At 37.8% G+C, this 17894-nt stretch overlaps 1 protein-coding gene across 1 annotated transcript in view; it reads right to left on the bottom strand.

Annotated features, from left to right (window-relative positions):
- OTOGL (otogelin like) overlaps positions 1–17894 on the bottom strand; it is a 92651-nt gene that overhangs the window by 71106 nt on the left and 3651 nt on the right. Inside the window, exons 4-16 of the mRNA XM_062584856.1 lie at positions 16962–17022; positions 15513–15611; positions 14701–14855; positions 12771–12892; positions 11802–12007; positions 8997–9127; positions 8340–8446; positions 6034–6140; positions 5191–5316; positions 4377–4485; positions 4082–4128; positions 2528–2673; positions 831–954 (exon numbers count right to left, since the gene is read on the bottom strand). Coding sequence (XP_062440840.1) covers positions 831–954; positions 2528–2673; positions 4082–4128; positions 4377–4485; positions 5191–5316; positions 6034–6140; positions 8340–8446; positions 8997–9127; positions 11802–12007; positions 12771–12892; positions 14701–14855; positions 15513–15611; positions 16962–17022 — 1540 coding nt within the window. The remainder of the gene's footprint in view (positions 1–830; positions 955–2527; positions 2674–4081; positions 4129–4376; positions 4486–5190; positions 5317–6033; positions 6141–8339; positions 8447–8996; positions 9128–11801; positions 12008–12770; positions 12893–14700; positions 14856–15512; positions 15612–16961; positions 17023–17894) is intronic.

The following is a 17894-nucleotide window of genomic DNA, read 5'->3' as shown; positions in this document are numbered from 1 at the left end:
AATTACCAAGAATGTAACACGAAAATATTTGTCACACATTATATTTCTCATGGACTGTGAAAAGATACAAGAAAGTGAATAAGGATTGACACAAACGACATAGAATGAAATTATCAAATAGAACTTTTAACATAACTAAAAGTTCAACTGAACTATAAAATTCATTGCCATAGGAAGCTGTGAATACCAAAAGCAGAACCAGGACTGGGCTAATTCAGTGAAGAAAAGATACGGCCACGACAACCATATCAGATCTTACTAACCTGCTAATTGCTAGAGGTTGGAAAAGGAAGAGGGAAGTTTCACTCTACCCTTCAGAAAGGGACAAAGAATTGAGTAAGAATCCACTGCTGGTCAGTATGAGATACAAAAATCTGGCAATATCAGTTCCACCTCCAGTGCTGAATTTTAAACCATTCTGTAAAGGCTGATTACTTGTACTATCCTTTTCCAAAAATTTGACATAAATTGCCTTAATTCACAACATAAGTCAACACTGAAACCAAGACTGATACCCTAGAGCACAGGGTATTTGTTCTATTCCATACCACATATTCCAAGAAACTTTAATCAAACTGGACCTTAAAATCAGCATCAAGACAATTCCCAACCTTTTTTCATCTCCCTTCTTTTTCTTACTTCCTCCCCCTAAATACACACAAACAACATGAGTGGAATTTTTAGGTACTCTGTAAGATAGGAAATGCAAAGAAATGAGGAGGCATGATGGGGACTCTATTTTGTCGTGGTGAAAGAATACATTTCCAGTCTAAGGTTATTCGAAGTGATTGTACCAGTGCACAATTTGTATTCCAAGAAACATTTCTTACCATTGAGGTTAAAACCTTGGTTAGGGCCAATTTGGACTCGACCATCTCTTGCAAGAGTTACTTGTTTGTTCACATCGTCTTCAAGAACTAGCGTTATAGACTCAATGCAGGCATGGTCAAAGTTCTGAACAAAAATAAATTTTAACATCGAAAGCAGGCAAAGACATTAATAAAAGCATGGAAGTCAAACAAACAAACACAAATAGAAAAAAAAAACAGATGTACAAAAAGGAAATACCAGAGCTGTCATCAGGTAAATCAGTTGCAAATTATTGCCAAAATATTAAACTGAATATCGAAAACTGAACACAGAACATCATAACATACTGCATATGAAGGTAAAAGTGAGAGAAATACATTTTAGCTGTTATGAGAGTCCAATAACAAGCGGACTGAGACCCCAAGTATTCATACTAGGTTGAAATGGCCATACTTGCATGGCCACCTTGGATTCTTCTCATTGCTGGGTTAGCCAACATGTCAGCAAGAGTCTGAATACAGATATATCAAGCTGCTGGAACCAGAACCCAAGCCCAGCAATGCAACAGAAAGAAACTACTACACACATGAAGGGGCTTCTCCTCCACCTTGAACCATAGTCATATTCTGTGACTGCAGACAAAAGGATATAATTTATCCAGAATTACACTAAAATAATTCACAAGTATCTGATTATTAAAAAATGTTGAGATGTAAACTAACTCAGAATCCTCATTTTAAAGGCAGAACACAGGCAGAATTTATAAATCTAAATACGAGACAAAAACTCATATATAACTTGCTTAAAGCAAGCATTTGACACTCCTTGGACCCCTATGTTTTCATATAGAAACTTTCCAAAGTATCTAGAGTTGTGCTAATGACCATGTTCAGCCGCATTCTTGTCTCTCAGTGGCACCTAATCAACTATATCATGCTTACAGCCATTTGAAATGCAGAAATAGGAATCTCAATAGTCCTATGCATAAGGAGGTGGTGCCTAAACAAAAGCACAGGCATCAGCTCAAAATCTAGCTTTTGAAGAGTTCCGAGAGACATTCCTGCAGCAGGGCAGATCCAGCAAGTCGCTCCCTGTTGACCAGCTTGAGCATCCCAGCACTCAGCATGTGGGCTGCTCCAAATCACAAACCCAGAGACTCTTCTCCTGAGCACCCAGGTGACTAATGGCATAAAATGGTCTTGGAAATGGACACCTTCTATAAGCACCTCTTTTCATAGGGCCTGGTGTTGAATATTTATCAAAATGCTTTCCAACATATTAATATATATGGTAGTCTCTTTTATCATTTCCTAAAATGTGTTATTACAACAAATTAAATATGCTGTAATATATCAAATATTTTAAGCTATTAAAAAAAGTCTCTTGCCTAACTGGCAATCCTTCCAGCAAGAACTTTTGTCAAGCCTAAGACACCTGTTTGTACTATAACCAAAGATGTATATACTTGTTTAATGTGCACAAGTAACTTCTTAGACTTAACCCCTGTAAAGATGCAATTAATTTTACAAATGGCATTATTTATAATCAAAATAACATACAGCAATACAGACAGATATGGAAAGTTGTTAAACTGTTTCAGTTTATGAAATTTTTCATATTAAACATACCCTGCTAATTTACAGTGTCACCTATAAAAGACTGACTGAAATGCGTATGCACTTATTTGTCATGAGTGTTCAATAAAAGCATGACTTACCTGTCCACAAGGTGTTTTCTGTAAAGTAATTGTGAATTTGTTTTTCCCAGTGCCTTTTACCAAAACGTACTGGCAAATCCCAAGAAAGGTAAAATGACGACCATCAAATGTTGTGAAATGAGAGTTACCTGTGATGGAGCACTCAGCTTGAGAGAGAAAAACATTCAGTAATTGTAATATATAATTTAAAAAATAAAAAAGAATTTTCATTTGTGTAAGAATGTATTATTACTTTATAAGTGATGGACAAGAGATAAATAAGAAACTTCTCCTTTGTTTCTAAGCCTATAATCTAGTCCTTAATCTCTCTAGCTATTACAGCACTTGGAAATAAAATATGTTATATACACCTATTTCCCTTGGATGTCATCTCACATTGTACATACCCATGTGCAGCGTCCTTTGGTTCTAATAAAATGAGATGCCCTTGAGTCATGACTTTTCTAGCACACATGAGAGATTTAAAGAACAACAAGAATTTTCTCTTATTACAACTTCGACATTTTCTAGAATCTTTTCCTCATCTTCTTTTGGCATGACCAAGTACGAATGAGAGAATAAGCTTCTTTGTCCTTCCTTCTGTGTACTATGACACTACTTGTTTCCATTGGCATAACGAGGGCATGTTTAAGTAGATGGGTTGTACTGAAATTTAGATGATCCCTGTTCTCAGGTGCCTCTCTATCAGTGTTTCGGTTTGGATCAGAAGCACCCTCTTGAAGCAACTCTCCTCTGCATCCCCACTTACTGCACATTGGTTCACATCACAGGGCAGTGCCAAAACACATAAACTGGAATCTTTTGGCTACAACTGCACCAGGAAACACTCTGTGGGAGCACACCTAAGCCACTCCCTCTATTAAGGGCATTTAGTCTCTAAGATCAGGCCACACTAGTCAGAACCACCACCACCCCCAAAAAAACACACAAAAACAATATGGAGTGGTCCTCATTGCCAACTGCTTTACTCTATAGATCCACTCCTTGTTAACTACCTCACTCAGGTGGGGTCCCTTATGTGAAAAATCTTGTCTCTCTTTCACAGGTTTCATAGTACTGTTTTCTAAGGTACAGAACTGCTAAGGGAGTTTCACTATTTGACTATGTGGTAAGCTTTTTTGTGTAACTCATTATACAGACACAAAATCTTTAAAGGTTTGGATTATATTTAAACTCTAACTGCTGTTTCACAAACACAACACTCTAATCATCAAAATGATGTTCTCTTATTATTATTTGCGTTAAAATTGCACACAGAAGTCAGAAGACCCTTAAACCTGGCCCTCCACATAGGTGGTAGAAATAAGCTGCCTGTCCTGAAGGACAGAGAGTTTAAATAGGGAATAGTAGGCAGCAGGTGGATGCAACATAACAGATTAGGGAAGCAAATGGGAAAAAATAAGATGGTAATGATCACATAGTTAACAGCTTCACTCCAGCTAGCCAGTTGCTGCTTTTAGTGCCCATTTGCCTACCCTTTATTCTTAAATTAGCTTCCCAGACTCTTAGATCATATTTTATTCTGAGAGAGAAAAATCATGAACATACAGATACCTGGGCAATCATGATCAGTGCAGTTCCAAATGCCACCAATACAAATACTAAAAAGAAAAATCACAGAAAAAAATCAGTGTTCTTATTTTTCACAAAACGAAGGTCTTTGAACCCATTCATGTCTTGAATTCACCTTTTCTTAGAATAGTACTGTATTTTAGCACACGCACACACAGAACCTAGACTGTAAAGAGATACTAACTGTTCTTTAAAATACAAGCATGACTATGATCTTAAATTAAACATGGACAGCAGTCACAGAGAGAGGGAACACAGATGTGAGGTTTTCACATACCAATTGCTACATTCTTGTTCAATTTTTGAGCCTACAGGGAAGGCAGTTCCATGATAAACACAAGGACAATGCGACACAGAGATACAAGTTCCATTTTCCAAAATGAGACCTATTGGGAAGGAAGTTAATAAATGAGAACAAGAACAAGTTAACGTACTCCAAATCACTGTTGTTTCCCTATCTGACCCAAACATTCAAATCTGCCAGAAGGTGAGCTCACCAGTTTTAACTGGGTACCAGCAGGAAGAATCATCTATTGTGTACAGAGAGTTCAGGGTGATAAATGGTTTTGAGAAAACCTCTCAAAGCAGTTTTCACTCTGAATAGTTATTCAGTGCACAAAGTCTGCCTAAAATACGTAGAATTATACAGACTTGAAAATGGAAAGATGCTGAGATGACACAGTCTTTAGTCCCGCCAGAACAGGACTATATAAAGTGCAGCCCTTAATTTTTATTAAGTACATGTCTCAGAAAGACAGTTTTCCCACACAAAGCAAAAGATATATTCTTTTTTTAAGTAAAATCTCAACACATTTAGGAATAGTTCAAATAAAATGGATTAAACCTATGCAACATCTTCATTGTGGACAGTATTAATGATGGCTCCAGATTTTAACTGATTCATTCTGAGCCACATTTCATATTCTAAATAAGTGTTTACAATATGATAAAAGGAAGAATAACCGTAAAAAATAACAAAAAATCAATTTTTTCTGACTTTTAATTTTAAACATAGTCTACTTTGATAACTTTATTATGAGGCTGGACATTAGCTTTGTACATTTTTTTCACATAAAATTGACACTACTTACCATCTGGACAGTAACAGCCATCTAAGCAGTGCAGATTGCTGCCAAGACAATCCTTTTCAAAGGTGCAGGTTGGCGGACAACAGCTGATACAATCACGGTGTACAAAGCTTTCTTCACACTTTTCAGCTAGAACGAACACATATTACATTGGACATTAGTGCTGTTTCTGCTGCCATATTGGAGAAGTTCTATTTCTGCAAATGAACAGTTGTGCAACACTTCTGGTACAGCTAATTACTCAGATCAGTTACAATGAATTGTCTGAAGGAGTTGTAACTGATAAATTGCAGCAAATCTCACATCAGTATTTAAGTCTTCTTTATCAAGTTCTTACATCACCCCTCCACAAGAAGTTTCAGCTCCTGTAAAAGGGGAGGTGGAATAGGAACACATGCTCGTATCTCAGACAATTCAAAGTCTTGTGCTTGAGTTGGAATGGCAACTGACATGTGGCAGCAATGACCAGAAGGAGACAAGACTTGGGCCCAGGATACACTATTCTAGTTTTGTTATGGGGCCAGCAGAGGCTCAAAGGTCAGCTGGGAAGAGGAGTAACATCAAATCCCCACAGATATTTGTTCTTCATCTTAGAATATAAACAACACACACAAAGTTTCAAATAATCTGCCAAAGCATGAATTTTGCATGGATCTAGACCAGATCACAGCAGAATTAAAATATTCCTCTAAGAAGTCATTGACTTTATTGTTCAAAAGCAATAGTGAGGCTGGCTGGTCTGTGTCAGGTTTGATTCCTATAGTTGTCAAGATGGAATTACATGAAATCGATACTTGGAGTATTTCAAAGGTCACCTGGTAAGCTTTAATAATACATGAATTTTACCACAGCCAGGAAAGTCATCCCTCCAGTCACGCACAGGAGACCCAGCATGAGAGCATGCTCTAGCATACTCTGTCACTGCTCTGCAGTATGTTTCATCATCATCCACTCTGAAATGATAAAACAAGGGAGTAATTACTGAATTCAAATCCCATCAACAAATATCTGCTACAGGACACTGCACAGGATACTTAGCACATAGCTGACACTGCTTATTCAGAAAGGTGCACTTGAAATACAGAAAATACTGTGAATAAAGACTAGCTATATTGAATATGCTGCTTTTATTAGTTGATGTAACGATGCAGATTATGTTATTTCATTTTAATAGTACCACAACGAACAAAAATACTAATTTATCACAAAGAAGATAAATGCTGCTTACGATGAGAAACATGATCTTCTCACAAAAACAACTGACAGCTTAACAACCCTGCTGAACCCCAAGAACCCTATTGGTAGACTCCTGACCTTGCAGTGAAGTGCTCAACACCAGAAACATCATCCACTGAATATTAGAGACATGCTCAGGGACTTCCAGTGTTACTTTGGACAACTCATTTTGCATCTTAGTATGTATCTACAAAAGAAGCTATACAGTGTCCTTTGGCCAGTATCAAGTAAAGAGATAATCATAATTATTTAGGTGAACTGAAATGTTTTTCAAAGGTGAGTTGCATCAGATAAGATACCACCAGTTTTGTATTACTGTGGAAGTCCATCAACTCCCATCATTCACTGTGAAGGACTTGATGCCAAAATGAACTAGTCATAACACAGCATTTCTATTATAAGCGTGACTGTGACAGAACAGCTGAGTTTACTTGCTTTTCAACACACAAAATCAAACTTCCAAAATTAATAGTCTCAAGAATATATTAGACCATTTGTATTCTGCTTTCAACACATCTGTTATCAAATTGAACACCACTACACTCCTTTTTACAGTGATCATATTTTCTCCAGCTCTCCTATCTAATCCAATTAAACGAGTCTTAATATAAATAATACTTGGCACATATTATGGACCCACAAGAAACTTCCTAAACTGACACTAAGCCACTAGAAGAGAGGTCTCTTTTATAAACACAATAAGCCTAAATTAATGAGGTTCTGAGACACAGAAACTTTCTTCAAGGTTTTCAATATTCACACAATTCCCATCAACACACACATTCACGCTGACAAAAATCAAATCCCTAGCACCATGATAGTGATCCAATGTCACATTCAGAAACTTGCTTTTCATTATTCTTCTTTTGCTAAAGAAAAGGCACAATAAGCTCCTGAGTTACAGAGGCAGCTCATCACTACCTCTCCTTTGAGAAAAATAAATGTACATATCACCAGCTCCAGTAAGAATACTTTGAAAATTTGTCTACAAATACAGATTCTTCCAACTAGACTTGATAGTGAAATTGAAAATTAAAAATTTATTAAAAATTCATAGGAAATGAAGTAACGAGTGTAGTGAGTGCTACTGAATGATTCTTCCTTTCAGTCCTGTGATCCTTTCTGCATGTTTTTTAATAAATTGGTGATACTTTCAGAAAGCTGTAACAGTATCCAACATAATACCCATTATTTATGACAATTATTTATTAATTATAAAGCCTTCACTAAAAATAGAAGTGATATATTGTCCAGTCATTTATTCATTTACCCTTTGGAGCACCAGTTTATCCTGAATGACCAATATTAACTGAATGGGAGCCTGGAGGTAAGGGAAAAACAGTAGGTTGAATATAACCTCAGCACCTGGAGGTGCAACTCCCACCAAAGCCAATGAGCGTTGAAATCTCTTTTGACATCTCCGAATTTACATAAATTAAACAATATTGAAAAAAATCTACTAATTTGAATCATAGTGTTTGCTCTGTTATGTTTTTGTCATAAAAACAATCTAACCACATCAGAAAAGTGGTCTGGCACCCCAAGCATCTTCAATATGTGCCCCAGTATCATGCAACTCTCCATATATTTTTGACTCAGGACCTTCTGATGTAGTTTTCTGTGATTAACGACTCTCTTGTCTTTAGTGACTCTACAGATTCCATGAATTTCCATTCTTCCATGAACTTGTCAGACTCTCCTTGAATCCATATAAACTTTTATCAACTGAAATACCCTTTGGCAGGCAGGTTCTATGGCTTTTGGTTCCACAGGTAAACCATCCATTGAGTGAAACCTTCCTCACCCTTTTTATGTTGAACTTGTTTCCTACTAACTTCATTCGATGATGTCACCTAGTTCTTGTCTCAAAAAAAAGGAGTATAGCTAAAATAAATACACAAGAACTCCATTCTTACCTGCAAAGATCATTCATACAGCTAGAAATATAAGAATATGGATCTATGCTTTCATGGCAGCTGAGAAAAGGAAACTGTAGGAATACTTGGCACTTGAAAAATACATCCTGTAGATTAAGAATCAGATAAATAACAGTTAGAAAACACATTCTGAACAAGCATAATTCTTTTTAGCTTTCTTTCCCTAATTTGGAGTCTTTTATGTTCCCATTAAAACTTGAGAATCCCATAACTGTTTCCTCCATTTTTCTTTCCATAAGTTATCCTCTCTGCCTAGACTGGCTTGACTGGATACACTGCTCCCAAACTGTCTAGCAGTAAAGAACATGAAATGACAAAAAAGCATTTCATGTTAATACAGGAGCTGAGCATATTACTCCTGCAGTATTTCTTATTTCCAAAATAATAAGGTGTAAGGCACCAGGACTTGAAACTGAACTTAAGATTAATACAGCAGTGAACAGCTCTGCCAGTAGACCTTGGCCACTTGGCACATCCTATCGGAGTCTTTATGCTTTAAGCCAGATTTCTGAAAGCCCTTACCAACAATCCTGATTTGAATCTTTTCTTTCTCAAAACCTCAATGCATACTTGATTCTTGTATTGTCACAAGGCAATTAAGCTTAAAAAGATAAATAAATTACATGATTAACTTGCCTCAGTTGATTCTGCATCAGCTGAACAAGGACTGGAAAAATCTGAGGCAGTAGGTACACAAGCTGTTTCGTATGGGGTTTGCACAGTCCAGCTATTTGCAAATTCAGCAATGTCTTCTGTATATTCACCTACTGCATGAAAATATTGAAGAACAGCCATGAAAAAAAATGTTGGCAACACAAACACAAAAGACCTCTCAGGAGTTTGTGGTCATTTTTAAGTGTATTCATTATTTCATATGCAGACTTGTGGGATGTTGACAGGGAAATTTCATAGCAAATATACAAATAAGGACAAATAAGTACAATATATACTTAAAAATGCATTTCTTTAAAACAATTCAAGTCTTTCATCATGTTTCACAAAGGTTGTTTAGTACTGCTATCTTCCTCCTTTTCCCCACTGCAGAAAAGCCCTAGGACAAAAACAATGTTGCACACACAGCTCTCCTCAGAGCATGAGGATGGGAGAATGAATGAATGAGATCTGAAGCACTGCACCGTGATTTGAAGTCATGGCAAAAAGTTGAAGAACATGCAAGAATGTAAAATAAAGTTATCAGCATGGAAACAAACACAGAATTTGCATATATTTGCACCAAGATCTAAATATCAATTTTCTTTAAGTTCTTAAGAATGGCAAAAACGGTGAATTTCCTCCACCTTGAAGAACATTACAGTAATTGATATTTATGCTATTCAACATGATCAGGAGATATGATGCTGACATGATATCAGTTACAGTTTTTGGACAAATCTATCTTATCCAAAACTTAAGCTAACCTTTTTCTAGTACACTCACACTCCGGAATGTGAAAAATTCCAAAGCCCAATAATCAGATATTTGTACTTGGATCTCCACAAATAGACAAAGCTAATATCCTAGCCACCAATCTATTCAATGTAAGTTCTAGAGAGAATGAAAACTTCTCCCTCTCTAGTTGAAAATTTCTTTACATTAAAAAACCCTTCTCGAACTTAAAAGGTTGAATTATGTCAAGAGATTCTTCTAGATCAAAACTCCGCTTCTGCAAAAACACCAAAAGTATTTTATTTTCATTTGGACATGGCATGAAAAAAGTTCTAAATCCTCAAAAATGCTGTAAAATAAAATCATTGTCTTTGAAATAGTTCTATACACAGATATAGCCTAACACATTTAAAAAATGAAGATTAAGGAAATGGAAAAGGAATTCATTTTAAAACTATACTTTGAAATGGAGTATTAAGTGCCTCTCAACAACTTTATTTGGGGCAATGCATACACAGAGCATTCATAAATACTAACATTGCAGCATTCTCATATTTTTCCATCTCTTACTGTATTTAGCAGTTTGTCATCCTAGATGATTTCTAAGATTTGGAAACACTTATACAAATGTTGTAATTCAGAAATATTTTGATTTAGCAGTCTATTCTTGTGAAGACACCAGAATTTTTTGCGTCTTTTTTTCAGGAACAGAGTCAAGAGTCAGAATCACGACGTTATAAAAGTGCTTCAATTTTAAAATACTCTAGGTTGTACAATAGAAGAATGCTATCATTTCTGACGAAGAAAAATATTAGAAAAAATGAAGATGATGAAGAAATGTATTTCTGGAAATGGAAAAAAACTAAGAGACGTGTTAATACTAAGTCTTTTGTAATAGACAGAAAATTCAAAGATATTTTTAAGACAGCATGCAAACTCATTATCTTCTCAAAACTCCGTATATCTCCATTATTTTAAATTAACAGCTTTAATTCATTATTAAACATACTGTATTCTGGTGTGCAGAAGTTAATGCCTGAAACAAGGAAGTACTGCTTTTATCATAGAAGAGATGAGAAATTTTTCTTTAAAAATTTAAAGATTCCACAAAAATAGCTACACTGCTTCATTCATCATTCAAAAAGCCAAAAAGCACTTGACTATCAAAAGGTGGGTGTGTGGGGGGGGAATTACTGTGAGGTAACTTTTGTGACTTAAGAATATGCAAGGGCAAGGAACTAGATTCTCTCAGCAATTAATGGAAACAGTAGAATTAGTCCTGTTATTTTTATTTTCAGAGATTGAGAAAAACTTCCCTCAAGTTCCAAAGGTGTTCTTTTTTTTTTGGCCACATCAGTTGTGAGCTGAAAGCAAGCGCAGAAAGCTTGAAGAAATAAAAAACAGTAAGTAGATAATTACAACGGCTCCTATAAAATATTCACTATATAAAACTAGAAAGACTACACAATACTCTACTAGATTAGCAAATCATCTCTTCCTTCATTGCAACAAAATCACAACTTTGTCACAAAATGTTGTGACATTGGGCAAGTCCTCATCCTACAGGGCAGTAGGAAGCCCAGGCTACAACTCAGGAACAAACAGATAAAAGGAGCTTCCTTGAAACAGCTGTGACTAATACTTTAATATTTTTATGATGATCATGTAAACAAATGACTCAAGATTATGCTTTTTCCAAACACGGATATTTTGGCTCTTCTCTCCTTCTCCTCCCCACCCTTAAACATAGAGAAAACCACAAGTATTTGTTTATTTATTTATTATTTATTATTTGAAGGCACTTTCATCAACTAAAATAAACATACCCCAAGCGCTTTGCTGAGCAAGAAAAGACTTTTAGGCATACACATAAATACTTTCCTGAACTGAGACCTTTCTCCTTAACATCATTAACAGTGATAAAGAATAGAGCAGATATTCTATTTTCTAGAACACAGCAGAAAATAGAATATTTCTTTTTACAGTGATATATTTAAAGTGAATATGGAAGCTGTTTTCACAAGGTAAGGATTTATTTCTCAGCTATTTACTTACTATTTTGTAGTATCAGGTCATCAAATTTATTGCCATTAAAATTTCCACAGAGGCCACAAGGTTTCCCCTTATGATCTTCTGTTAGCTTAATATAAATACCAGAGTTTCCATCCCAAGCAAGTGAAAAACCAAAGGTAGTTTTCACCAGAATGTAGTCAGCCAGTCTCTCAAGGAATACATTTCCAACTGTCTGAGGCAATACTAATCTGGAAAAATAAACAACCAACTTCAAAGACCGCAGACATGATGAGGTCAGTGCTAGAAAAATAGCACATTAAAAAAAATCACATTGTAATTCTTTAAACCCTCTTTCCAGGTGCATAGTCATTTTCACTCAATTCTGTCATGTTTTTACTATCCTTTCTTCTGTTTTTTTTTATATCAACGATCAAAAGTGAACATTCTTCTACTGTATGCATCTAACAGTTGTATCATTATTAGAATAAAATAATGCATCTCCATTTTCAATTCCCAGTATGGGCACGTTGAGGAATATGTGACTTCACCAGTGCTGTGACACTGCAGTGTTTTTGGCCCAGATTGTAACATATCAGACTTAAGATTTTTGAATAATCTAGATTTGGTTATAAGAGGAATATGTCTTACATTAAATATAGCTACACACCAAGCACAAATAAAGTCTGCCATGTTCAAAATGGTATCAGGATGCAATAGGGATTAACTAGAATTGTCTAGTGTGGACCTTATCTATACTAAGTAGAGATGTTTAATTGTTAGATGTTCAACCTCTCAGCTGTAACAAGTTTTATGCAGAAAGCGTATGGCATCCCAGCTCAGGTCATTACACATACTCGCACCAGAACTCTGTCAGCCCCAGTATAGAACACCCAGGAATCAATAAAAATATATCCAATTATTTTCTCTAGGTGGTGTAAAAAGCATTAATTTTCCAAACTCCATACTACCTTTCTGCAATAACATGTTAAAAAACACTGTTAGAACACTTACCTAATTCCTTCCTTTCTTACTTCATGCCTTGAAATTATTATTTCTTCTTGATTTGAAAAAAATAAGCTGATTGACCTCAGACAAGAATATACTGAACCGTAACAGTGAGGACTGTTATGAACCTTAGGGAGGGAAAATATATACACAGTAACAATAAATGTTTGCTCTTAATAATTCCATGCAACGTTTCACTTATAACTATACATACAAATCACTGAAGATTCTGAAGAGCTTTATACAAATCACTGAAGATTCTGAAGAGCTTTACAAATAAACACAAACATAAGTTTTACTTAGCAGAAGACAGATTTTCAAAACTGTGAGTCTCACAGATATTGGTGGTATATGACTTCCATGACTATCTACTACCAGGGAGAGATGTTAAACCGATCTCAGATGCATACTTTCAGAACTGAAAGCTAGGAAACACCTATCTCACTAACAGTGGCATGTCTACAGTTTTATGGCAATGAAGTAGATCTCTCTCTCTCAAAAAAAAAAAAAAAAAAAAAGTGTAATCAGACCTTGGAACAGGTATCCTAAGCCAGGGCTCCTCCTTTTTGTGTTTGTTTTGGCAAAAAGAACGCTGCCCTTGAAGTCAGAAGTCAGACTTCCTTCCCTCTCCCAGCCTGCAGCACGGCACAGCACCAGCAAGGCAGTGAGGGAATGTCCTTGCCCCCAGAGACCAAACAGCTTTTCTGGCCAGGGCAGGCTCTCAGGACATGAAAGCTATAGGTTCAAATTTACTTTGACTGAATAAGATAAAGCATGACATCTTCTCCAGCAATCGAATGGCAATTTCTCTGTTAAGGTAAGCGGAATCCACTGAAATACTGATTCTAGATTTATATATGATCTTAGGTTTTGCTATAGCATTTTCTGGAAACTTATAAAAGACCCTAACTGCACACAGAATCCAAAGAATTTAAATGAAATGATGGAAGGCAGATATAACAGCATCTCTCCATAAACTGAGTAGAAATGGCAGTTCTATCAAATTAACCTTCACTAGATGCCATTTTGGGGGATGAAGAGATCATGTGTTTATAAGTAAAAGAAATAGTCTTTAGAGAAGAATCAGAATCTAGATCTCCTTTTGCCCTTGTGAGCAGTGACCACTGGTGTCTAGAATTAGGACCTCTCTTTATCCCTCTTCTCCAGCCCAGTCAACACTGAATCCTGGCCACTGTGTAAAAAATAACACGATTAGCTAATGTCCTCTCCCCACAGTAGCCAACAGCCTGGTAATTAGGGCGTCTTCCCACAAAAAAAGATAGATTTGAACTCTCCCCGATCCCAAAGTCATTAACCATGGATATCCAGCAATTTGAGGAAAATATTAAAAAGAATGCCTTCCATCCGTAGGTCAAGATGAAGGCTTTTGTGCTGTTAATCTTCTCAGTATACCACAGAAGAAATCCAAAATTAGAACCCCAATTTCCTGAAGAGATAAAGGTTTCTGCTAGTTAGCTGACCCAATCTAGCATGCTAACAATGGTGAAGAGAGGGCTAGAACACTCAGGTGCCATCCTATCAGGCCTGTGAATGCTGCTTGCACTTTACTCAAGAAGTCACTTATTTCTAGAATCTGACAACTAAAAATTGTTGTGTTTCCAAGGTCTGCTTTATGAACCTTTTTTCCTACACAGGATTTCCCAGAAAGGAGAGATCAGAGATCCTTTTTAGGATAGAGGGAGTAAGAAATACTATTTTTATTATACTGATTCTGATGATTAATTATCATTTCATCAGTGTTTTGAATTACTGCACATATGCTTAGACATTTTCCAGCAGCACATTTTTAAACTTAAATAAAGCGGCATTTTAATCCATTTATGATCTCTCTACTTATCTTACTAATGATGAAATGCAAGTGCTATAACACAAGAATACCAAATGTTTTACTTCTAATGCATGCTCATATACCTACCCAAACAGTGTACTGGGGTTCTGGAGTACTGCAGTCTTTTGCAAAAATGTAGGAGCAATTTCCTGGGAAGTAGTAGTAGATCCCATCAAATGTTTCAAAATGATACTGTCCCCATGATTTGCAAATCCCTTCTCGGTCCTTGCCACTATTAGGTACTGGAGAAAATACAGAATTTACAACAAGCACACTGGTTAAAATTTGACAGGTTTCACAGGCATGTACAAAAGTAAGAACTTTTAAAGGAAATATACAGAGAAGACAAGAGAATCTCATTTCTTCAACTAAAGTCAATAATTTTCTTTTTTTAATCTTTAGAATGCAGTTTTAATCATATAAGATCATCATTAAGTTTTGGATTTGCTTCAGTGGGGCATTTTAATTTTAAGTGGAGGTAAAGGGTTTAGATTTACAGTAGATGTTGGATCATGATTCTGGCTGATCCCTACACAGAGCAGATTCCAGAAAGTAGTGCTTTGGAACAGCTGATCATTTTATTTGCAGTAAATCACTGCTGGAAAAATGCAGCGGCTTTTTCGTTGCGCAGTTAAGTAAGAAAATCTCGTTAGTTGATGATATACCAGATAGTTTTCTGTCTGATAAGGTATCTATATATAATTAGAGCCCAAGTGCTAAAACACAGACATACCTGACGACATTCTAAAAACTTCCATAAGATACACGATTTTAATCCTCTTTGCTACTACTTGGATGTCAGTCCAATTACAAGCATGCTGTGAGCCGTACTGTTTTTACAAGCTGTAACTTAAATCTCAACTGAACTTGAAACTCGATTCTTTTGGCCCAAAACTTACCAATTTGGCACCTGTTTCCTCGAGCCTGAAATATCTGACAATCACATTCACCTGCCTCTGTACAGACTGCTCCATTAAGACACTCCTGAGGACAAGAACCTGCAAGCAAGTATAGCAGCCTTTTAGCAGCTAGAGTATTTTGCAAACAGCCTTAGCGATTCAGATTATATCTATTTATTTATTATTAAATCATAAGCCGCTATATTAGCTAAGAAAAGTAACCAACAGCAATCTTCTGTTTTCAACGTTTACTTGATTTTATACTTCGTGTTCCTTGGTTAAGGTTCTTTCTCTGGGTTTGAGACTTGTAAACTAACAAAGGAGCAAAAGGTCAACCTCCTCCCGGCAAACAAAAGGTCACGTTCCCATGTAAAGAAACCAAATCCCAGTCCTCCGGATCTAGAAATACACAGGATGCTGATTACTCTAAATGACTGAATTCAGTACAATTTATACATATGTTCAGCTCCTCCCTCCTGAGCTTAATGTACCCTTTGCTGTAATGCTTATGAACAGTCTAGAATATGTAATTTACTAAGTCAAAAGCAGTTATAAATAACCTTCTCTGCATGCTAAAAAAAGCCAGTTAAAAGGTTATTTTTTCTTATGAGGTGACCAGAGCCAGAGACTTAAGATTCCATGGGAATGGCTTGTTTTACATTAGTTTCTTAAAGTAGTTTCATTAAATGGTTTTATATTCTGTTCAGAAGCTAAGATCTCCCTATCTTCTACCAAGATGGGTCTCAGCTGCAGTTCCCCAAATGAGAAGGAGAAAGGGAGTCATAAACCAAAAATTTAGCAGGTTTTGTGGGTAGTTTGGCAGGCAAAACTTGATGCAAACACCTATGATCCAACAGAATTTAAAAAGAGTTGAAAAAATATGTGTGTGTGTGTATATATATATATATATATTCATTCTCCTGGGGGGAGGGAGAGGGCAGGGAACAGCAAGCACCTAGTCAAGGAGAGGTATTTTCCAGCGAGGATACTGGAGTTCGCTCACATGCAGTGAAGCTTTGGGTGACTCCTGAAAGGAGCTGCTGTAAGTTGCATGAGGCGTTGGCAGGGGGCACAGAACCTTCCAGAAACAGCGGCGCGCTCCCTGCCCAGGCCCCGCCGGCCCCTCGCCCGCAGGCTTACAGCCTCTGACAAGCCCCGGACAGGAGACGCAGGAGAAAAAAAAATGCTGTGGAAATAATTGTTTTTTTTTTTTAATAAAAATATTGACTTTTAGCTGTTCAGATTCGGTTCTGAGCGGTTATTCCAAAGGGACTTCCTAACGGTTTTGCGTGGTTTAACAGGCCGGGGGTAGTGGCTGCGATGAGGCAGGGAGGTAGCGCTGGGTTTCGTGGGGTGGGTGAGCGTTATCAGGACCGGGGCCGAGCCCACCCCAGCGCAGTGTTTTCGGGAAGGCGACCCCCCACCCAGAGCCGGGGCTGCGGTACTGACCTGGCGGAGGACTCCCGGGAACGGCCTCCCGACGGCGAGACCGAAGAGAGGCAGCACGGATCTACCGGAGAAACAGAAAGGCAAAACGCGGCCAACAACGCAAGCCCAAGGCTTTGCAGCGGCTTCGGGGCAGGAACTGAGTTATTCGTACCTGGGCGCCAGGGCCGAGCCCCGGCCAGCAGGGCGGCAGGGCGCAGAGGCATCCTGGGGTGGGGGACAATGCGGGGGGACACGATGGACGGAGGGGCTGGGAAGAGCACGGCTACACTGGAGGGCCATCGGCCCACCATCGCCCTCCGAGGCACCAGGCTCTGGAGGCTTGGAGCGAGGAGGTTTCGCTTTTATACTTGGGCCAAAGAGTGAGGGGATTGAGCACACAACGTGCCCACCTTGTTTCGCTTACCACCAGCGTAGCTGGGCGATTTGGGGATGCCCTTGCCTTCCTTTTTCCCTCCCTCTTGCCCCCTGATTCGCGCCCTGTGCTGCCCCCCTATCGACAGACTGCGGCCGCTTCAGCTTTGGTGGATTTTGTGTCCTGCCTGGAATGCTTCGAAATCCCATTCGTCTCCTCGTTTGTTCGGGATGAACTTCCATCTGCCAGATCCGCTTCCTGCCTCGCTTAGGCAGGGGGGAACTCGGGACTGCAAGGAACTCCTGGATCCGGTCCAGCCCTCCGTTGCTGCGGTTTGTCACGTCTTATCGCCCCTTCCAAGCACGGATCAAATTCCTTCGGAAAAGCACTTTGGGGTTTTTGCCCCCACTAGTCTGATCGGGAATGTTACCAAGGTGAAGTGCTGGGTAGCTACATATTTCCCCTCTACATTTATTCATGGCCATTTTATATCCTTCTGTTTTATATAGCACTGTCCTTTTGCTTTAACAGCTCTTATCCTGCATTTTTATTTGATCCCATCCTGAGATATTTACAAGAAA

This window comes from Rhea pennata, chromosome 1 (genome assembly GCF_028389875.1).
Source record: "Rhea pennata isolate bPtePen1 chromosome 1, bPtePen1.pri, whole genome shotgun sequence".
Classification (NCBI taxonomy): Eukaryota; Metazoa; Chordata; class Aves; order Rheiformes; family Rheidae; genus Rhea; species Rhea pennata.
The sequence above is the reverse complement of the archived record's forward strand: the minus strand, read 5'-3'. Positions and strand labels throughout refer to the sequence as shown.